The sequence below is a fragment of the Neofelis nebulosa genome, chromosome 8, assembly GCF_028018385.1.
Source record: "Neofelis nebulosa isolate mNeoNeb1 chromosome 8, mNeoNeb1.pri, whole genome shotgun sequence".
Classification (NCBI taxonomy): Eukaryota; Metazoa; Chordata; class Mammalia; order Carnivora; family Felidae; genus Neofelis; species Neofelis nebulosa.
In genome coordinates, this window is record NC_080789.1 from 66,468,100 (window position 1) to 66,489,581 (window position 21,482).

Below are 21,482 nucleotides of genomic sequence, written 5' to 3' on the forward strand. Positions count from 1 at the left end.
GAGAAAGGGAGGTGGGTATCTGGCTAGGGCAAAGAAGGCAGAGGGCTTTGGGGAGAATGGCATCCGGGTGAGAGGAGGGAGGGGGCTAGTTAAGTGAGGCGCTGGCACTAATGCTACCGGGCACGTGCCCTCCCATAGGAGAGCCCCGCCCCAGAGCCACCCACCCAACACAGCTACACCTACAACGTCTCCAACCTGGACGTGCGACAGCTCTCAGCCCCGCCTCCTGAGGAACCCTCCCCGCCCCCATCCCCCTTGGCACCCTCTCCTGCCAGCCCCCCTGCTGAACCCCTGGCTGAACTCCCGGCTGAACCCTCAGCTGAGCCACCTGTCCCCTCGCCTCTGCCACTGGCCTCATCCCCTGAATCAGCCCGACCCAAGCCCCGAGCCCGGCCCCCTGAAGAAGGTGAAGATTCCCGGCCCCCTCGCCTCAAGAAGTGGAAGGGGGTGCGTTGGAAGCGGCTGCGGCTGCTGCTGACCATTCAGAAGGCTGGTGGACGGCAGGAGGACGAGCGGGAAGTGGCAGAGTTTATGGAACAGCTCGGCACAGCCCTGCGACCCGACAAGGTGCCTCGCGACATGCGGCGCTGCTGCTTCTGTCACGAGGAGGGTGATGGGGCCACTGATGGACCTGCCCGCCTGCTGAACCTGGACCTGGACCTGTGGGTACACCTCAACTGCGCTCTGTGGTCCACGGAGGTATATGAGACCCAGGGCGGGGCACTGATGAACGTGGAGGTTGCCCTGCACCGAGGACTGCTCACCAAGTGCTCCCTGTGCCAGCGCACCGGTGCCACCAGCAGCTGCAATCGAATGCGTTGTCCCAACGTCTACCATTTTGCCTGTGCCATCCGCGCCAAGTGCATGTTCTTCAAGGACAAGACCATGCTGTGTCCAATGCATAAGATCAAGGGACCCTGTGAGCAGGAGCTGAGCTCTTTTGCTGTCTTCCGGCGGGTCTACATTGAGCGGGATGAGGTGAAGCAAATCGCCAGCATCATCCAGCGGGGAGAGCGGCTGCACATGTTCCGTGTAGGGGGCCTTGTGTTCCATGCCATTGGACAGCTGCTCCCTCACCAAATGGCCGACTTCCACAGTGCCACTGCCCTTTATCCTGTGGGCTATGAGGCCACACGCATCTACTGGAGCCTCCGCACCAACAACCGCCGCTGCTGCTACCGCTGCTCCATCGGCGAGAACAACGGAAGGCCCGAGTTCATAATCAAAGTCATCGAGCAGGGCCTGGAGGACCTGGTCTTCACCGACGCCTCCCCCCAGGGTGAGCACTGGGCCCTTGAAATGGTAATACGGAAATGGGAGAGATCCTCAGGGTCTTTGTGAGTGACCTTCCTCCCCTGACCTCGGGCAGGTAGAGGTCTTCTAGAGATCCCCAGAGAAAGTGTTTTAGCCTCTCTTGGTCACCTTAATTGCTCTTGTAATTGAAGATGTTTTGCTAGTCTACTTCGTGTATTCTAGGTTCTTTTCCTACCCGCAGTGGAACTAAAGAATATTCTGATTCTGAGACCGCATCATCTAGCTCACCCACCCTGTTCTTAACCACGTGTTCCTTATGGTTGCTTCGGCCTGGTCAAAATTCTGTTGATCTTAGTTTTAGCGTTAATGGTAAAAATAAGTGAGCATGTACCATGTGGCGCAAACTAATGTAAGTGACTGATACAGGTGATTTTGTTTATGCCAACCCTATGATGTAAATACTTCCATTTTGCCTAGTTTATACATAAAGAAACAGAGCCTTAGAGAAATTTGAGTATTTGGCTTAAGGGCCTAAAGCCTGTGCTGGAACTTGAACCCAGGTCTTCCCAAGTCCAGAGCATGCCTATTGTTCTGGCTCTCGGTTAGTCAGTGTTCCCTGTGCTGGGGCTTCTGGGCCTTGGGTCCATGTTTGTGTGTCATAGGGCTCTGTGATGCCCCTCCAGGGTAGGAAGCCTTCTGGCTTGTTGAGGGAGAGTGGGACTGGGAGGCCAGTGGAGGGTCCTGAAGAACCACACAGCCTCGTGACAGGGAGGTGTGCAGGCCGCAGGAAATGACCATAGCTCCAGATGGAGGTTAGGGCTGAGGTCAGTGAGCAGAAATCGCCTCTGAGGGCTGCTCTCTTTCTTTGCCTCTTAGCTGTGTGGAATCGCATCATTGAGCCTGTGGCTGCCATGAGAAAAGAGGCCGACATGCTGCGGCTCTTCCCTGAGTACCTGAAAGGCGAGGAGCTCTTTGGGCTGACGGTGCACGCCGTGCTGCGCATAGCTGAATCAGTAAGGAGGGGCTGGGGGCCAGGTGGGCACCGGGGACTCTGGTCCTGCCCCCAAAATGCTCAGGCTAAGGCAAGCACGGCCTGTGCCCACAGCTGCCTGGAGTGGAGAGCTGTCAAAACTATTTATTCCGCTATGGACGCCACCCCCTGATGGAGCTGCCACTCATGATCAATCCCACTGGTTGTGCCCGATCGGAGCCTAAAATCCTCACACACTACAAACGGTGAGCTTGTGTGGGGGGGGGGCCGTGGGATGTGGGAGTGGGTGGTTGGTAGGAACCCTCCGGCCAATTAGGAGGGTTTGGGGGTTCACTCTAGGCCTCCTGATTAGAGGGTATGCAGGTATCACTTAGGGTATCCCTTTCCTCTTCCTCCACCCTGCTCAGGTATCCTAGGTTGGCCTGGGGTCTGGGATAGTCTTATCTTGGGCACCCCGGGAATGGCTATTGGGGAGGTTCTGGGTAGACGGTGGTGAAATTTTATGAAATGTGTAAGGGGGCCAGTCACCTCCTTCCTCTTATTTTGCTTCTAGGGGGCCTGTGATTCTCCCAAACCTGAGACACCCTATAAGTGCTAGGGTCACCTTCCCTTCCCCAGGCTGAGTTGGTGTCAAAAATAATTAGAAATATAATGGAAAAATACTAAAACCTTACGTTTGTATAGCACTTTATACTTTTTTTTTCAAAGCGTTTTCACATCCATTATCTCATTTGATCCTCACAACAACCTTATGAGGTAGGTAGGGCAGGTGGTATGACCCCCATTTTACAGCTGAGAAAACTGAGGCCCAGAAAAGTTAAGTGACTAGACAAAGGTCACGCAGCTGGGACCAGAAACTTACCTCTTGACTTGCGGTTCACTGCTCTTTCTGTGTGCCACGGTAGCCTGACTTTGGTCCCTGGGTAGAGGGGAGGCAGAATTCACGTAACAGGGTTTTCTTGGAGGCCTTTTGTTGCTCCTTGGGCTGTTGTAGAGCATCAGGCTCTACTACCCCAGTCATCCCTAGTCCTCGATGCAACAGTGGTTTTCAAACTTTGTGTGTTTCAGAAAGTCCTGGAACACATAAATCGAGTAAGCCGAACTTGGCCCTCTTCGTGCATAACCCCCCCTTCCCCAAATTGGATTCATCCAGAAGCATTCTCTTTTCATCTAGGTTGTGTATTGGAATTCCAATGACATTTTGTTAAAGAAAAAAGAAAAACAGATTGCTGCTAAATAGAAAAGAATCAAAAACGTTTGAAAACCACTGCTCTGGGATGGGCAAGATTTTGGCTGGTGCCCTAGGGTGGTGAAGAGGCATCCTGCCAGGCAGCAGTCATTCCCCTGCACTGAGCCATCTGCACAGAGCCCAACCTTATATCAGAGAAGGGGACAGTCTGAAGAAAGGAAAGGATACCACTTTTTGGCTGTGAATTCAGAGCCACTTTTAATTCAAATCCAGCCCGATGTGGTAGACACGGCCCCCATTTTCAGGGCTTCCAGTATGTTCAGGAGGTAGAACTCGGATGTTTGAGCAAATCATGAGCTTAAATTCCAGGCCTCAGCTGCTTGGGGAAGACCTCCCAGAGGAGCATGGCCTTGTGTAATGTTTGGCAAGAGGGGGGTTTAAGGTGGGGAGATGGGAGAGCGGGCTCAGTGTAGGGGAATTGGTGCCCCCCTCTCCCTCCACACCCCACCCCCCATCCTGGGCTCTCTGTCCCACTCAGGGTGTCGGAAGGGTTCCCATAACTAGTGGCTACCTCACCAAAGCCAAGACCCACATGCCTCCGCTCCATTCCCAAGACAGCACATGCCCCTAACTGGCATGTTGTGCATCCCGGGGAGGAGGCGGGTGGTGTGTGTTTGGTCTGAGGGAGAGCTGTCTTGTCATGGCCTGTGTCACCTCCCAGGCCTCACACCCTGAACAGCACCAGCATGTCCAAGGCGTATCAGAGCACCTTCACAGGCGAGACCAACACCCCATACAGCAAGCAGTTTGTGCACTCCAAGTCATCACAGTACCGGCGTCTGCGCACTGAGTGGAAGAACAATGTGTATCTGGCTCGCTCCCGTATCCAGGGCCTGGGGCTCTATGCCGCCAAGGACCTAGAAAAGCACACGATGGTCATTGAGTATATTGGCACCATCATTCGCAACGAGGTGGCCAACCGGCGGGAGAAAATCTACGAGGAGCAGGTATGGACTGGCAGAGGGGCCATCTTGGTATATGGTCTGCACTCAGCGGAGGAGCGAGGGGCAGAATCGGGGTCAGGGGAGCAGGTGGAGAGCCGCGGGAGGAAGAGGTAAGTGATAGGAGAAAGGCAGAGTAAGAAATGAAGATAAGCCCACTGCCCGCGTCTGCTACCTGATCTCACCACCAGCACCGCTACCATTCTCTGATACTCTCCTCACTTGTACAACTTCTTCCTTTCCAGAATCGAGGCATCTACATGTTCCGAATAAACAACGAACATGTGATTGATGCTACGTTGACCGGAGGTCCTGCCAGGTGAGAGAGGAATGAGGAAGGAGGGATTTAGGGGTCCCTGGGTGACACTCAGGGTGGGCCAACAAGGAACCAAAGCCATCCCAACTCAGTTGCCTGGCATCCCCGACTCTGGCCCGCTGCTTAGGTACATTAACCATTCCTGTGCCCCTAACTGTGTGGCGGAAGTTGTGACGTTTGACAAGGAGGATAAAATCATCATCATCTCCAGCCGGCGAATCCCCAAAGGAGAGGAGGTGAGAGGAAGTGTCGTGTGTGAGTGACAAAGCAGCTCCCTCTTCTCTGCCATTCCCCAGAGCCAAGCTCCAAGGCCACTGCCCTCAGATCAGATCTCTGCCCTCCCCTACTCCCTCTGGGGGGGCTGGCATTGATTTCTACCCTCTTCTCTTTCCAGCTGACCTATGACTATCAGTTTGACTTTGAGGACGATCAGCACAAGATCCCCTGCCACTGTGGAGCCTGGAATTGTCGAAAATGGATGAACTAAGAAGCTTAGAGGCTACCAGGCAGGGGAGTCCCCCCACCCCCAACCTCTTCCCTGAAAGGGATGAGGGGGAAGAGAGGTAGCAGCCAGAGCCAGGACCCAGGGCTGGGGCTGCCGGCTGACCGGAGCCCCTGGAGCAGGAGGCTGGGGCAGAGGGCCCTAGGCCAAGCCCACCCTGGGCACCAGGGGCAACCCTCTTCCCCGCCACCGGCCCCCAGGCTGGCATCTCTGCCCCCAGCTCCAGGAGGGGCCAGACAGAAGCAGCCATTGGGCATCTCAGGTTTGAGGGGGATATGGGCCGGGAACTACCCAGAAGCAACTGGGAGGCAGCAGGGAGGGGGGAGGAGGATGTGTGGCCGGGCCTCACAGCCCTGCTGCTCCCACCGACCTCTCCGGCCCAACTCAAGGCTGCAAAGAGACTTGACTAAGCTTGACAATCCCAAAGGCCGGGTCCCACACCTGGCCCTGCCTGCCGGGTCCTGCCCCCACCCTCACTCCCATCCCCTTCCCTCTCAATCTGTCTCTGTCTCCCTCTTCTCCTCTGTGTTTCTGTCTCTCTATGGGTTGTGTTTCCTTGTTTTCCACTCTGACAAATGCAACATGAACGGGAAAGAGGCGCCCAGCTGCCCAGGAGGGCGAGCCAGGCAAGCCGGGCAAGGAGACCCCGCACCCACACCTACCTCATTTAAGTGTTGGATTTTTTGCTGTTTTGAAATGTGAGACCCTCTCCAAGCCCCCTACTGCCCCGATCCTCTCTTCCACCTCACTGCCCTCTTCTGAGTGGGTGGAAGGGGGGTAGGAAGAGGAAGAAAAACAACAACAAAAAATCCATCTTTGTTTTTAATTATGGGCATGGGATGGTGGTTGAGGCTAATGATGATGAAGATTGGGGATAACTGGCCCCGAGTTGCTCTAGGACTTCCTTCTCCATCTAGACATGGGGGCAGGAGGGGGTGCTAAACCTAGGACCAGGATATCTCCCTCCTGTTTTCCCAACCCCATCATGAGCCCATTTGCCCTCCAGCCCCTGGATGGGGTGGGTGGGTGGTAGGGTGAGGGCTATCCCTGAGTGGCATGCCCATACCCAGTGAGGCAGGGTGTGGCCCGGAGCTCCCACTTTCCCTCAGTCACCAAACTGCTGCTGGTCTGGTGGGAAGGGGTGGTGATGTGGGGGTGGGGAGCTTAGTGTCAGCGCGGGGAGGGTGGGGGGTATTTATCTATTTATACATGGGATTGTACATAGTCTTGTGGGGAATGGGGGAGCCGGCTGGAGGTGAGAACCCTCCCCTCTCCCCCCACCCCCGGGGAGAGCAAATGTAAAACTACTAATTTTTGTGCTTTATATATTCTATATAAATATATCTATTTTCTTTTTACAAAACCAGTTTATAAATGGTAGGGGGGCGTGGGGCGGACACATGGAGCTCCCCTTGTGGGGGGGCCCTCTCCATAACCCAACCTACCGCCCTTTTCCTCACCCCCTCCTTCCCACCCCCTGGCTGTGACTGCTGTAAGGTGGGGGTATAGAGGCTGGGCAATTCTCACCCCCTTTGTATAGTCGGACTATGTTATAACGCACAAAAGAGAGCTGGCCCCAGGGGGAGCCAGAGGGTGATGGGTTCCCTGCCTCCCTTTCCTTCCCCTTTCTGCCCAAGCTTGTGCTGCAGTTGAACCTCTTCCTGGGGGGTAGGGGTAGGTTGGGGGTGGGTGAGGCCCCAGACCCGTCTCTAGTAGGGAGCGCGTGGGGATGAAGATGAAGCTTATATGCAGTTCTCTCCTAGGGGCTGTGGGCAAAGGACATTTTGTAATTAATATTTTCAAAAATCAAATGTCTGGAGTGTAGGGGTGGGCTTGGTGGCGGTGGATGGGCAGGCCTGCTGGAGGGGGAGCACGGTCGCTGTTGTGATTTTAGGTTTGTTTTGTTTTGTTTTTGAATTTGGGGGGTTGCGGATTGATGGGGGTAGGGAGAATTTTTTTTTTTAAGCTGCTTCCTCAACTGTTTCAAGCTGCAAATGTTTAAGAGAATAACATCCCCCCACCCCCACAGAAACCACTGTAATTAAATCAGACAGTGGGGAGACTGGGCTGCTGCCCCCAAAGCCATTGGATATTCCTTTTCCAAGAGCAAAAGGTCTAGGCTACAGGGAGGGGGAGATTGACTCCTGTGAGTCAGGCTCTGGTTGGGGCTTGGGCCCTGGGATTGGGAAAAGGGGATGGGGCAGACTTTGTAAGCATATGCTAGGTATCCGATAGTCCTGTAGAATTTAGTGAAGAAACCTTATACAGTTTTTAATTTTTATATAAACTAACTCAGACCCAAGCTACAAGGTTGGAATTTTGGTTGTTGGTTTTTTTTTTTTTTTTTTTTTTTTTTTTTTTTTTTAAAGTATCCCGCCTGTATAATTGCATCTGAATTCCCTTCCCGCCCGCCCCCCCCCCCCCCCCGTGTTTGTATTTTGGGTTGGTTTACACTTGCACATATTCAATTTTCAGTTTTTCCCTTTTACAGTCTTCTCCCCTCACCTCCAGGACCCTCCCCCTTTTTAAAAAATAAATCGCTGACAAGTGTGAATCCCGTGAAGACTTTATTTTGTGTTGTGTGTATCCTGTACAGCAAGGTTGGTCCTTCGTAACAACGGATGAAATGATTCCCTTTTTTAAAGCGCCCTCTCTCCCTCCACCCCCAGCGCCCTGTCCTTGGCATGTTTTGTATCAGCGATCATTCTGAACTGTACATAATTTATGTTGCAAGAGGCAAAGGGCAAGTTTTGGATTTTGCTTCTTCCAAGTTTGTTTTTAAACGACAAATAAAAAAAGAACATTTTAAATACAAGCGGCTCGGTCCAGTCACCCTCGCCGTCGGCGGATCCGTGAGGTCCGAGAGGACCCGGGGGAGGGCGGTTACTCAGGCCAGGCCACGCCGGAAGAGTGAACTCCCCGCCTTCCGCCCTTGGCTTGCGTCTGTCTGACGTAGGCGGAAGTGGTGTAGCGGTACCGGACATGGGGCGGGACCTGTCCGCCCTCCACCCCTCCCGCCCGGCTCCCAGAGAGCTTCCTAAAGCGAGCGAGCCCAGTCTGCGCCTCTTGAAATGGAGACGGTGAGGAGCACGGGAGGGCGGCGGGGGGCGCTGTGGAGCCTGAGACCCCCCGTTAGGGGACAGGGAGGCCTGGGCAGGGACCGGCGCTGCTGCCCAGTAAACGAGAAGCCGGTGCCTGTCCTATCCCGTGACTGTGCCCCTCCGCTCCTTCGCTGGGCGCATCTCCTAGAACTGGGCCGCGCGGTGCATACTTTCCGTCCGCGGTGGTCTCGGCCCAAGCTGGCAGTGTTTGCTCTCCGCTAGGAACCCGCGCACACCCTAGCGATTTGGGGCCTCCTCTTCTCATAGCACCTCAAACCTTCAGAGGTTTGCCAGAGAGCAGGGTTGTGACCCGGCTTTCCTGGGTGAGGCGGGGGAGGGGGGGCTTCCAAGGGACTGCCACTTGCAGGTAGCACCTGGCCCTCAGTTGTCTGAGTGTGAGCCTTGCCATCACAAAGACCTCTGCTTCGAGGTGTCCAGCGAACTCACACTGCCTTAGTAAGACTGAAAAGTGGGCTTTCTCTGAAGGAGGAATCTTTTGTTAGAGGCCGCCCTGTCCACGGACAAGTTTAGGTTATGCCCTGCTCTGCGACTGTAAGCAGGCGGCATGGATCATTCTTGGCTAGCAGGCATTGCCCAATTGTGGCAGGCCCCTGTCATCCTCCCAGAGATGCTGCAGGTAGCCCGCTGCATGTTTGGACCCACCCTCACTCTCCGGAGCCGCCTTCTAGCATCTGGAACCATGTATTCTCTGTCAAGCAGAGTAACCCTTCATGTCTTCGTTTTTATCATGTTACTGGCAGGTTCACCTTTCTCTGGGTCAGTCCCATGCCCATAGTAATTCCTTTACCACACCCTTTCTCTGCCTGCAGAGAGGTCATGGCCCTCGAGTTATAAATGAAAAAACAGACGGAAGTGTGGTAAAGTTGATTTGCAGTTGGTCACCCAGGCAAGGGAATTAGCTCTTACAGATTAAGAGGATTTTGCACAAGAATAAAGAGTTTGGGGCGCCTGGCTGGCTCAGGCAGCAGAGCATGCAACTCTTGATCTCAGGGCTGTGAGTTCTAGCCCCAGGTTGGGCAGTAGAGTTTACTTAAAAAAAAAAAAAAATTAAATTAAAATAAATAAATAAATAAATAAATAAATAAATAAATAAATAAAATAAAAGGTCTGATTCCATTAAATTGAAAACATATCAATTTTTATTTTACTTACTCATAAATGTGTTATAGTTTACAAAACATTTTTATATAGATTTTCTAATTTGGCCCTCACATTTTATGTCCTGATTAGGTTCTTGGGATAGAAATTGTTTTAAAAAGAAAAGAAAACCCTTGCTTTGAAAATGCTCAGCCTGCCTAGAGTGGGGGTGAGGGCAAGCCAATGACAGTTGTTACTGAATGTAGACTGTAATAAATGCTATCATCAACATGCAAACAAAGAACTGTGGAAGCATGGGGAGGGAGAAATTATTGTAAACCTAAGAGAGGGCTTTGCAGGTTGAGAGAACAGTGTGAGCACGGGCATAGAAATCGGGGTATGTAAAGATTAATTGGGGGTGAGCCAGTGGCATGATGTTGCTGGAGGTTTGGATTTTGCTTGCACTGGGAGAAAAAATTGGAAAAGTAGGCCGAGGTCAGGTTGAAGGTATTGCATGCCACACTACGTTTGAACTTTGTTTTGTAATAAGGGGAGCCATGAAGATCTATAAGCAAGGCAGTAAGTGTGCTTTAGGAATGTTCTCAACAGCTTCTGCAAATGGATGGAGCTACTTCAGAAAGTATTGAGCTCCTGGTTGCTGGAGATAAGAGTCCCTTACAAACCTGAGATGCTTAGTGAGAGAACTTGGAGACAGCATGAAAGATGAAAAGGAGATAGATTTAGGGCAGGGAGACCAATTGAGAGAATGCTGCAGAAGTGAGAGGTAAAAGCTATAGTTAAAACTGTAAAAGTGGAAAGGATAGAAAGGGACTTGAGGCATTTCTTACATATCAGCTTAGCTGATAGATGTTAAGGACAAGTTTAGGTCATGCCCTGCCCTGCGATCCTAAGCAGACATGTTGGCGTGGCCCATTCTAGGAGGAATCAAAACTACAATTCTAGGCACCTACGAGAGCAATGCAAAAAACAAAGATGGGAACCACAGTAAGAATAACAGGGTGGAAGGACAGATACTGTTTTGTATTGAAGCATTTGAGGAGTCTGTGTGACATCTGTGGTTGTCCAGCAAACAATTAGAAATGTGGATCAGGAGTTCAGAAGAAACTGTGAGTCCATGTGTCAGATCTAGCCTGCGTCTGTATAATAATATTTTGTATTCATGTATTACAGTGGTACTTTCTCAGGTCTCCTGTGTTATTAAAAGCAGAGAAGAGTGGACATAATTATCCTCCTCTGTGGATAAATAGGCAGAAAGATAAAGTCATATTCAGTTGTGGTTGACTGTTGTGTAGGTTTCTGTATCTCCAGCTGTACATCTGTTTTCTCCCTCTGTAACTTAATCATAGGTCTCTCTGTTCATATCGGTGTGCATCATTATCGTTATTAATTTGAGAGTTAAAAAACAAAGCAATTGAGATTTATATGCAAAACCCCATGCTAGATGTTATGGGTGATACAGAGAAATACAAAATAGTTCTAGGCTTCCAGGAATTTAAAACCTGCTTGGATAGATAATGAACCAACAAAACAAAACACTGTAGCACAGTGCAGTATGTAAGTATTATATAATGGGTACAATAATTTCTACAGAAGCAACTGTTTCTGTGTCTTTGTATAGATCTTTGTGAGACTGTGTTATACTATGTGTGTATCTTTACTGCTGAACAGCCCTCTCTCCCACTTATAAGTGATGAGGCTGTTGTTCCGATAGCCTTGCCAAAATGCCAGGCCAAGCTGATAGTCGTATGCCGCCCAGAGAGAAGAGAAGGAGATTATTCCCCTCCCCCTCTGCCCCCACCCTGGCCCATTAGGGGAGGGACGTTTAGGGCTGTCCTGCCAACTTGACCCTGTTTACCAGCCAACTTACCAGGCTCAAGCCGAGGCTTTTAATTTCATGTTACTACAGCAGCTATGTAGGTGAAGTATGACTTTAAGTTAGTTTGGGTATATTACCCAGAACAAATGGAGCCAAACTTGTTCATTCCAGTAGATTGAAATTATCATGACCCCTCCTGCGTTCCTAGATAACAATGAAATTTCCAAATGTTCCCACTTGAGGGAGCACAGACATGGTTCTGAAGGTTTCTCTGTATTCAAAGACTGTCAGGGGCAAAGAAACTTAGAAAACCAGCATCCTCTGGGCTGTAGCAGCCTTTGACTCACAAGGGTGCTGAGGAGTCAGGTCTTCAGTTTCAGAGCATTGACAGTCCTCATCTACCCCTCAGTCATTTAAGCTTTACCTCTCTGTGACAGTCAACTGCCGGGATCCTCCCCAGATGTGGTCCTCTCTTAGGGTAAAGGGGTATGTCTGTGATTCTAGTGTCTACATTTAGGCTTAGTATTGAGGGGAAGCAGTATTGTCTCTCTGGCTTCCGTGTTTTTATAAAGTACATCTGTGAGAACCTTGTGGGACTGGCCTTAAGCACAGATTTTCTAGTCTTGGCTTTTAAGATCTAATATTTCATTAGGCAGTGTAGTAAACCACACAGATGTGTGTTCAAATTCCTATTCTACCTCTGACCAGCCACGTGACCTTGGGTAGGCTGCTTAATATTTCTTGAACCTCGGTTTCCTAATGTGTGAAAATAAGGCTAATAGGAGTATTTACCTCAGGGTGGTTCTGATGATTAAATGAGATAATATTTCTAGAGGGCCTTATGGTGCTTTAAATGAAGTCATTAGTTCACCAGCCCTTCCCAATGTTAGGCTAAAATGGATGGAATCAAGGATAGGCTGAATCTTTGTTTCTTTTGTCTCTCCAGGTTGCTTCTTCAGATTGCTCCCCAGCTCTGGAAAATGAGCATTCTCAAGGTAAGTTTACTAAAGAAAGGAGACCGGCTATGAAAGCAATAGCTGAACCATACCTTGTCTTCAGCAGTGTTTTCAAATCTTCTCAGGATGCCCCCTGGGAAAAATCAAAACTGGGCCAGATAATGTGCCAAACCATACAAATCAGGAATAGTAATTTGGCAGGAGCACCCAGGAGTAAATCTTGGGCAGGGTGGGGATGACTAAGATTTTCAATTATCAAACCACTTAAAGGAAATTTTTGAGGAAAAACTTCCATAGGCAACTCTGGGCTGCCTAACCATGAATCAAGGTCCCTAGTACTTTTGAATTAGCCCAGAAACAATGCCACTAGGCTTTTATCATCCAGTGAGCTCACTAAAGCCACTGAGTGTACACAAGAAATTATAGAAAGGCCTTGAAAGCCCTTAAAACTAATCTAGAAATCGAGACACTAAACCATAAAATCCAGGGCACAGGAGAAGGCAATTCCAGCACCTTCCCGAATAACTGGTGAGAAGGAAATGGTTAACCGTAGACCATCTAGAAAGAAGCAGAACTTATAGGCACCCCCCTTAAAGGATTTTGCCCAGGAACACTCCTGGGGCTTCCCAGGACATATTTATGGTATCAGGAGTACATACTTTCTCAGAGAATTGAAATACGGGGTGAGGTCTTAGGACAGATTATTAAGGGTCTCGTGAGTTCTCCACAAGACTTTTTAAATGTTCTGTTTTCATTTTGTTGGTATCCAGAAAAGTTAATATGGTCATATTTGAATGATCTGGATGATATTCTTCATAACTGAGACTGCCACATGATAGCAGTGCCTATTTTATGTATCCGAGTACATTTGCAGTAGCACCAAGGCAAGGGTCAAAAACTCAAACTGTCTGCATGAACCAGGCAGTGCTGGAGGCTGCATATTCCTGACAACCTGTAGATCTCGTCACATGTAAAAGGAGGCAGCAACAATCCAGGTCTTGTCAGTTTTGTCACTGTTTAGGAATTCAAGCCTGGTTTGGTCAGATCTAATTTTGAAAGAAATTGAGAATTTGGATCTTTATGTTAATCTCCAGATTTTTAAAATTGGGGAACTGATTTAAATTACTTTTAAACTACTGAGACAGCCAAATCAAATATGCTTGTAATTCTGTAGCCTAAAATGATATTATTTAACTATCAATGAAGTATGCCTTAAACTGACATCAAAAGACATGTTCTTGGGAACTCCTTTAGCCCATCCGCCTCAGGCAAGGCAGGGGAGTCCCAGGATGGGGGACACTTGGAATACTGGAGTCCCACAGGGGCCAGCAGCACAGGCCACAGTTTTCCCCTACACGACCTTGAAAAAAAAGACGTGTTCTTGGGAGTCTGCGAGTTGTCAAATTTGAAAAACAACAGTGGGCTTCCAGTTACAGATGATGGATTGAATACACACATCTACTCTTGTTCTTCTACAAAGAGCGACTAAAACCACCATAAAAATTTTTTTTTCAAAAGGTACAAACCCGGCAGAATAGGGAGAATAAAAGAAGAGACAATAGTAATTGGGAGCTGGAAAACAGAGACAAGACCCGAGAAAACTGAATTATAAACTAGCAATGGGGAAAGGGGAGACGCATTGAAGATCTAAGAAGCAGGCAGAATCTGAGACTCCCTGCTCCACTGAGTGCAGCTAGGAAGCTGCCCCTCCCAACTTTGGCAAAGACTGAAGGTCTGGAGAGGGGCTCAGGCCTAGTTGAGGGCTGAAGTACTATAGCAAATGCAGGAGCACAAAGTGAACTACTCTGGATGCTGAAATTCCAGTCCTTTTTCCAATCCAGTTTCCAGAATGCTGACAGAAAAGACTTCATACTCCCAAGCGTGGAACTGAATAAATAATCCTTCTCTCCAGAATCCCCTTGAAGAGAAAGCCCTAAAAATACGGACTGTTCCCCATCTAAACAGCTCACAGTTAACAAGACTCACGTGTACACTTGAGCTTCCAATCAGCTTTAAAGACTGCACTCTTAGAATATGGTTTGAATGCTCCTTTAAACCAAGGATTACCAGACATCTAAAGAAAGCCTCTAACATTAAAAAAGAAAAGAGATCCAAACTGCATCCCCCTCAAAAGAAACAAATAGGAGGGGCGCCTGGGAGGCTCATTCGGTTAAGCATCTGACTTCGGCTCAGGTCATGATCTCACGGTTCGGTTCGTGGATTTGTGCCCCGGATCGGGCTCTGTGCTGACAGCTCAGAGCCTGGAGCCTGTTTTGGCTTCTGTCTCTGTCTCTCTGTCTCTCTGTCTCTCTGTCTCTCTCTCTCTCTCTCTCTCTCTCTCTCTGCCCCTCCCCTGCTAGCACTCTGTCTGTCTCTCTCTCTCAAAAATAAACAAACATTTAAAAAAAAAAAAAAAAACTGTTTAAAAGAAAAATGATCCAAACTGCCCCTGCAAAAGAAATAAATAGGAGGGGCACCTGGGTGGCTCAGTTGCTTAAGCACCCAACTTTGGCTCAGGTCATGATCTCGCAGTCTGTGAGTTTGAGCCCCGTGTCTGGCTCTGTGCTAACAGCTCAGCTGTGTCTCCCTCTTTCACTGTCTCTCCCCCACTCATGCCATTTCTCTCTCTCTCTCTCTCTCCCTCTCTCAAAAATAAATAAACATTAAAAAAAATTTTTTTAAAGAAACAGGAAAAACAACAGAAGGAAAAATTCAATGCATAGAGAAGAAAACTTTAGAAATTAACATTAATTTCAGATAAAGAACATTTCCACTATGCAACAAGTACAGGAAACCATTTTTTAAAGGAAGTTTCAGAAAACAAAGAGGGGCTCTAGGATATTAGAAGTATAATAGCAAAAGTTCAAAACTAAGTAGAAGGTTTGGGAAATTAGGTTGAGGCAGTTTCCCAAAAAGTAGAATTAAATATCAGAGAAGTGGGGTGTCTGGCTGGCTCAGTCCAGACAGCATGTGATTCATGATCTCGAGGTTGTGAGTTTGAGTCCCATGTTGGGTGTAGAGATTACTTAAAAATAAAATCTTAAACAAAAACCCACAAAAATCAAAGAAGTGGGGGGAAAAAAACACACCCAAAACAAAGAAGCATAAAATAGGAGAGAAGATATTTTAACAACAGCAACATTTCACCAAACAAAAAACCAAAACAAATAAAAACAACCTTAAAGGGTCAGTCAAGGAACTCTTATAATCTACATAATAGCAGTTACATGGGGTGCCTGGGTGGCTTAGTGAGTGGAGCATCCCACTTCGGCTCAGTTCATGATCTCACATTCGTGAGTTCCAGCCCCGCATCCAGCTCTCTGCTGTCATCACAAAGCCCGCTTTGGATCCTCTGTCCCTCCCTTGCTTGCGGGCCCACACTCTTTCTCTCTCAAAAATAAACAAACATTTTAAAATAAATAAATAATAGGAATTACAGAAAGAGAAAAAGGACATTACAGAGGGAAGGACACGATCAAGGAAATAAGTCAAGAACATTTCCTGGAACTGAAGGACATTAGTTTTCATACTGAAAACACTCATTGAGTATTCAGCACAGTGGATGAAATTGACCCACCTAAAGCAGAATCATCATGAGATTTCAAAACACTGGAAACAAAGAGAAGATCCTGAGTCTTCAGAGAGGAAAAAAACAAGTTACATAAAAAGAATCAATTGCCTTAGACTCTCAACACACCAGAAGCTAGACAGCAATGGGGCAGTGCCTTCAGCATGCTGCAGGAAAATAAATTCAAACCTAGAATTCTATATCCAGCCAAATTATACATCAAAGATGAAGGTAAAATAAAGAAAATAAAGATATCTGCAGGCTGCAAGGTCTCAAAAAATTTACCTCCCATGCACCCTTTCTCGGGAAGCTACAGGAAGATGTGCACTCCCAAAACAAGGGAGTAATAAAAAAAAAAAAAAAAAAAAAAAAAAAAAAAAAGATGAAATCATAGGATACAGGACACAGGAGTGCCAATACAGGAGAGACGTGAAAGGGGACCCCTGGATGGTGATGAAGGAAGATCTCAGGATGACAGCTGTGCACAGCAGCAAACCAGCCCAGATTTGGGCAGGTCAGAATAGACTGGGCTCTGGATAGACTTCTTTGGGTTGTTTAAATTGATAGACTAGTGCTTCTGAACCTCTTGAAAAGGAGATTTAAACAATTGGTGAAGAGTTTGGGGTTGAATTAGTTATAAATACTTCAATTAGTTATTAAAAACAAAAAGACGACAATTACTAACGCCAGGGAAAACAAGGTTGCAAAAGAAAAAAAATAAATGAAGGGGTGCCTGGCTGGCTTGGTCAGTGGAGCATACGACTCTTGATTTCAGGATTGTGAGTTCAAGCCCCACATTGGGTGTAGAAATTACTTTAAACAAATAAAATCTTTAGAAAAAAGGGGGAAAAGAAAAAAAAAAGTCAAGAGTTTACAATTGGGCTTAGCTCTGAATAATAATATTTAGTCAAAATTATTTAAATACTAATGTAACCAACATTATAGTTTAACTTCTGGAAGAATGGGGAGATGGGAGGTTCATGTTTGTGTTGGGGTCTTAGTATGAAGGAGAACTAAAAATTCTCATATTCCTTGGATGATAATAGATAATGCCCAAAAGTGGAAAAATCAGAAAAGAGCAATATAAGCTTGTTACTTCATACACACAGAAATAAGTGCCAAAATAATCAGCTAAAAGAGGTCTCATCTCTGGGGAGGGCTAGTACAGGGCAGTAGGTGCCAGGGACTAGTTTTTCTTAACAAAATTTGTAGAACTATTTGATTCTTTAAACCGTGTATCTGTATGACTGGTTAAAAATTAAAAACAAACAACTGGCATAGGATTTAAGATCATGAACTTTGGCATCAGGTAGGTCTGTGTTTAAGTCTTTCTTGTCACTTACTAATGGTGTGACCTTGAACAGTTTATTTAACTGCTTCCTACCTGTTTTCTCATCTGAAAAATGAGGACAGTATTTGCTTTCCAGATTTACTGTAAATCTGTGAGGATTAAATGATGTTATATTTTTAAAGTACACATAGCATAGTACATAGCACATTCAGGTTATTATTTTGTGGGTTGCTTCTCCAGTTTAAAGCAAGCAATTAAAATCCGAGGAATAGACAAGTAAACACATCCAGGGTCTCCGATTGGCCTAGAGTAGGTGAGATGATTTCTGATTCACAGGGTCATCCCAAGATGGACTCTCGGGGTGTTTTGGGCCAGGTTAATTGAGCACTGGGCTCCAACTGAATGTTGATCTAAAATGGCCCAACTTGGACCAGGACTTTCTCATCTGTAGGTCTTAGAAGAATTTTAAGAAGCTTACTTGAATTTTAAGAAGCTTAATTACATCTTCACTGAGAAAAGAGAACAAGTGAAAATGCGCTTAAACATATGAAAGGGAAAATTTGAGTTAAAGATGAGAAAAAAACCTTTTAGACTAAACAGGTTAATGATAGATATTATAGACTTTCTGTTTTAGTCAGCCATCTTTTGCATAAGGAGCCAATAAATATAGCCCTACCTGGAGTCGGGGGTTGAATGAAATGGTTTCTAACAGGTTTATCCAGGTTTTGTGGGAATAGGAACAAAATAGATAGACAAGGGGGCCTTATAAAAAAAATCAGCCTCTAAATATTTGAACAACTACACTTTTATTTTCTGCCTCTTTTGATTGTGAGTTGATGCATGGAAGGAAGCTTCTAACTATCCCACCCTATGCAGAGACCCCAGAATCCAACAATAGTGTGTATACTTCCTTCATGAAGTCTCATCGCTGCTATGACCTGATTCCCACAAGCTCCAAATTGGTTGTATTTGATACTTCCCTGCAGGTGGGTGAAATCCTCTTCTCCCATCCCCCTTCCTAGGAGCCTCTGGTTCAAAAACTTTCATCCTGTCTCATCCCAAGGGTAATATCCCTGTCCTTATATGGGTTTAGTCTCATGTTTTCCCCAGCATACCCAACCCCTTTCTTTTGAAGTCCTGCACCCTGTGAATTTTCCTTTGTGATTGTTACTCTTTTTGACTACAGGTGAAGAAAGCTTTCTTTGCTTTGGTGACTAATGGTGTACGGGCTGCCCCTTTGTGGGATAGTAAGAAGCAAAGTTTTGTGGGTAAGCAAAAGTTTCTGGAGCACAGTATTATTGGCATCTTGTGCTGGGCAGGGAGAGAAGCTTTGAACAGTGCTGAGGGATCTTGTCTTGGCTTCTAGGCATGCTGACCATCACCGATTTCATCAATATCCTGCATCGCTACTATAAATCAGCCTTGGTAAGGAACCTTAGCGCAATGACCAAAACCACTTTCCCTACCCAGAGTCCCCCATTCTCAGTTCCTTTCTCCCAAGGAAACTACAAGGGGTTAATGCAGCAGAGAGATCAAGTCTCAAGTTCTGTTGCTTCTGCTTCCAGGTACAGATCTATGAGCTGGAAGAACACAAGATAGAAACTTGGAGAGGTATGTAGAGAATTGGGGGTTGTAAAAAGAAAATGGGATGGAGAGTTTAGTGGGAAGTGGTTTTCCATACTGGTATTTTGTGAACCTCCCTTTTCCCTTCAGAGGTGTACCTACAGGACTCCTTCAAACCACTTGTCTGCATTTCTCCTAATGCCAGGTGAGTTCCAGCTACCCATTTGTCCAGAAAGGGAAGAGCCTTGCCACCAGCGTAGCTAAAGCTTTAGATACCCAGAGATCTAGAGGCAGAAGAGAGAAAAGATGCTCCTCACAAACACACATACACAAATGCGCACACACACACACACACACACATTCACACACTCTTTAGGTCTGGTTTGAACACTGCTCTCCTCTCCCAGTCACCAGTTTTCCCTCTTTGTAAATATGTTCTTAAAAGCTGTTTACCCACCTTGGGCTCAGCACTGTGGGATTTATCATTATTCCCCACCTTCCCACAGCTTGTTTGATGCTGTTTCTTCATTAATTCGAAACAAGATCCACAGGCTGCCAGTTATTGACCCAGAATCAGGCAACACCTTGTACATCCTTACCCACAAGCGTATCCTCAAGTTCCTCAAACTGTTTGTAAGTGTCCTCAGCCTGGTTTTTACTCCTTATATACAAGGTTGGAGGGGTAACCAGGGGTGGTTTGGGGAGCCTTCAAGATCAAGCTGATGGTTCTCTCCTCAGATCACTGAGTTCCCCAAGCCAGAGTTCATGTCTAAGTCTCTGGAAGAGCTACAGATTGGCACCTATGCTAACATTGCTATGGTCCGCACCACCACCCCTGTCTACGTGGCTCTGGGCATCTTTGTACAACACCGAGTTTCAGCACTGCCAGTAGTAGATGAGAAAGGTGAGAGATTTCACAGAAGAAGAGGGAGGGCTCCAGGGAAGCCAGGGTGGTTCTGGGAAAATCCGTCCGTCAGCTCAGCCCGGAGGGTGATGCTATAGGCAGGGGGAGCCTTGGATGCCAGATCCTCCTTGCTGAGCTGCCTCTGTCCCCCTAGGGCGTGTGGTGGACATCTACTCCAAGTTTGATGTTATCGTGAGTGATTGTGGAGGGGCTGGGAGGTAGGGAAAGGGGTGGGGTATTGAATGTGGAGAGGGAGTAGAAGAGAGTCTCTTCTGGGACCTCAGGGTTTTAGAAGCTTCCAAACTTTTGAATCCTATTTGAAAAGGAATTGAATGAGTTGGGTGTGGCTTGTGGGCATGGCTGACAACTACCCTAAATCCCTCTGGTGTAGGTGGGTGGGGTCAGGGGTTGGGGGCTGGCTCCCTTGCTTCCTGCAAGCACCTTCCTCTCTCTCCCCAGAATCTGGCAGCAGAAAAGACCTACAACAACTTAGATGTGTCTGTGACGAAAGCCCTCCAACATCGATCACATTACTTTGAGGGTGTCCTCAAGTGTTACCTGCATGAGACTCTGGAGACCATCATCAACAGGCTGGTGGAAGCAGAGGTAGGGAGGCCGGGGACCCAGAAGGAGCTGGGGGAAGCAGCTTTGAGTGTGGGGTTTGGCAAGGAGAGTCGGGGTTGAAGGGCTCATCCTAACAGAGGCCGTCACTAAAATCCCTTTTCTCCTGTGTTGCTTCACGCAGGTTCACCGGCTTGTAGTGGTAGATGAGAATGATGTGGTCAAGGGGATTGTATCACTGTCTGACATCCTGCAGGCCCTGGTGCTCACAGGAGGAGAGAAGCCCTGAGCTGGGGAACGGGTCAGGCAGCACCAGGGGACATACCCCACTCACTGCCTGCCCACAGTTCTAGGAACCACAGATGAAACCTTAAGAGAATTGTAACTCTGTTCTCTGCTTGGGAGCCCCCTACCTGGGACTCCCTGGGAGCTGGGGAAGGTGTGGGGGGAGGAAGGAGAATGGATTTTTAGCTGTCCTTATCCTCACACATACAGCCTAGCCCATCTTAGCCCCTGCCTTCTTAGACATATCCCCCTTACTGGGTGAATGATGGGCTGTGTGCCCCTCAAGCAAATTCTGATCTCTAAGAGATCCCCAGACCTCACCCAGCCTTTGCCTCTACCTTTGCCCCTGACTCCACCCTGAGATAATAGCACAACAAACCCCTTCTAAAGGTATTTTTATTTATCCTGTTAAATGCTGTATGGAGGAGGCTGAGTCCATTTAGTGACATTTCTTCCCATAATGGCAGTGGGGAGGATTGTGGGGAGGAGGGCCTTTGGGTTCCTGTGCTGTGTGCATATGAAGGGAGGTGGGGGTTAGGAAGAGGAGGAGGGCAGAGTGATTAGCTGAGGTTATTGCTTTTCATGGCAAACGTAATTAAAATGACAGGAACCTCTTCATGGTATTGCAGTGTTTTTGATTCTTGTAGTTGATAGACACTATGCTCAAACGTCCTACTTCATATGGCTTCTTTAACTCATTATTGACAACAACAGAATAATGGCACATGTATACACACACACACACACATACACACACACAGATAATTGTGTCAGGCACCATTCTCTGTTCCTTACATATATTAATTCATTTAATCCTCAGAACAATGGTAGGCATGATTCCAGTTTTACAGATTGTTCAAAAAAACTGAGGCACAGAAGACTAAGAACCAGCTCAAGGCCACACATCTAATAAAATGTAGAGCTAGGATTTGAACCCAACAGTCTGGCCCCAGAGCTCCTGCTCTTTACTACTGTGCTAGACTTACTACCTTTCCCAGCCTATTCCCGGAAATTCTCCTTGTTACCTCACTTTCCCCTCTGCCTGAACCATAGCTGGACCCCAGG

General features: G+C 47.6%; 2 protein-coding genes across 12 annotated transcripts in view; both read left to right on the plus strand.

Moving 5' to 3' along the window:
- The window catches only part of KMT2D (lysine methyltransferase 2D), a 40,363-nt gene extending 32,295 nt beyond the window's left edge, over positions 1-8,068 (plus strand). For 6 of the 8 annotated variants that reach the window (XM_058742916.1, XM_058742919.1, XM_058742923.1 and 3 more), the window contains exons 49-56: positions 139-1,279; positions 2,131-2,267; positions 2,360-2,490; positions 2,954-3,001; positions 4,156-4,441; positions 4,681-4,754; positions 4,879-4,987; positions 5,146-8,068. In XM_058742916.1, coding sequence (XP_058598899.1) covers positions 139-1,279; positions 2,131-2,267; positions 2,360-2,490; positions 2,954-3,001; positions 4,156-4,441; positions 4,681-4,754; positions 4,879-4,987; positions 5,146-5,238 — 2,019 coding nt within the window. In that variant the 3' untranslated portion in view covers positions 5,239-8,068. The remainder of the gene's footprint in view (positions 1-138; positions 1,280-2,130; positions 2,268-2,359; positions 2,491-2,953; positions 3,002-4,155; positions 4,442-4,680; positions 4,755-4,878; positions 4,988-5,145) is intronic. The other 2 variants (XM_058742921.1, XM_058742922.1) reach the window with 1 other exon arrangement.
- Positions 8,069-8,210: 142 nt separating this feature from the next.
- PRKAG1 (protein kinase AMP-activated non-catalytic subunit gamma 1) lies at positions 8,211-21,040 on the plus strand. Of its 4 annotated transcripts, none has more exons than XM_058742925.1 (12): positions 8,211-8,333; positions 12,236-12,284; positions 17,938-18,090; positions 18,291-18,372; positions 18,471-18,529; positions 18,670-18,715; positions 18,818-18,872; positions 19,174-19,300; positions 19,406-19,571; positions 19,726-19,763; positions 20,031-20,177; positions 20,317-21,040. In XM_058742925.1, the coding sequence occupies exons 1-12, from the start codon at positions 8,236-8,238 to the stop codon at positions 20,419-20,421; spliced, it is 1,125 nt and encodes a 374-aa protein (XP_058598908.1). In that variant the 5' UTR covers positions 8,211-8,235; the 3' UTR covers positions 20,422-21,040. The 4 variants fall into 4 exon arrangements, 3 of the variants coding, with proteins under 3 accessions (XP_058598908.1, XP_058598910.1, XP_058598909.1); XM_058742926.1 differs by having other exon boundaries at positions 8,223-8,333; positions 17,981-18,090; XM_058742927.1 differs by lacking the exon at positions 17,938-18,090 and having other exon boundaries at positions 8,212-8,333.
- Positions 21,041-21,482: the final 442 nt, after the last annotated feature.

What these genes read in the sequence shown, in the direction of transcription:
- PRKAG1 (XM_058742925.1), top strand. Translation starts at nt 8,236, where the DNA reads ATGGGGCGGGACCTGTCCGCCCTCCACCCCTCCCGCCCGGCTCCCAGA. An exon ending in GGAAAATGAGCATTCTCAAG is followed by an intron (nt 12,285 to 17,937) that starts GTAAGTTTACTA and finishes TTTGATTGTGAG; the next exon opens with TTGATGCATGGAAGGAAGCT. An exon ending in TAAGAAGCAAAGTTTTGTGG is followed by an intron (nt 18,373 to 18,470) that starts GTAAGCAAAAGT and finishes CTTGGCTTCTAG; the next exon opens with GCATGCTGACCATCACCGAT.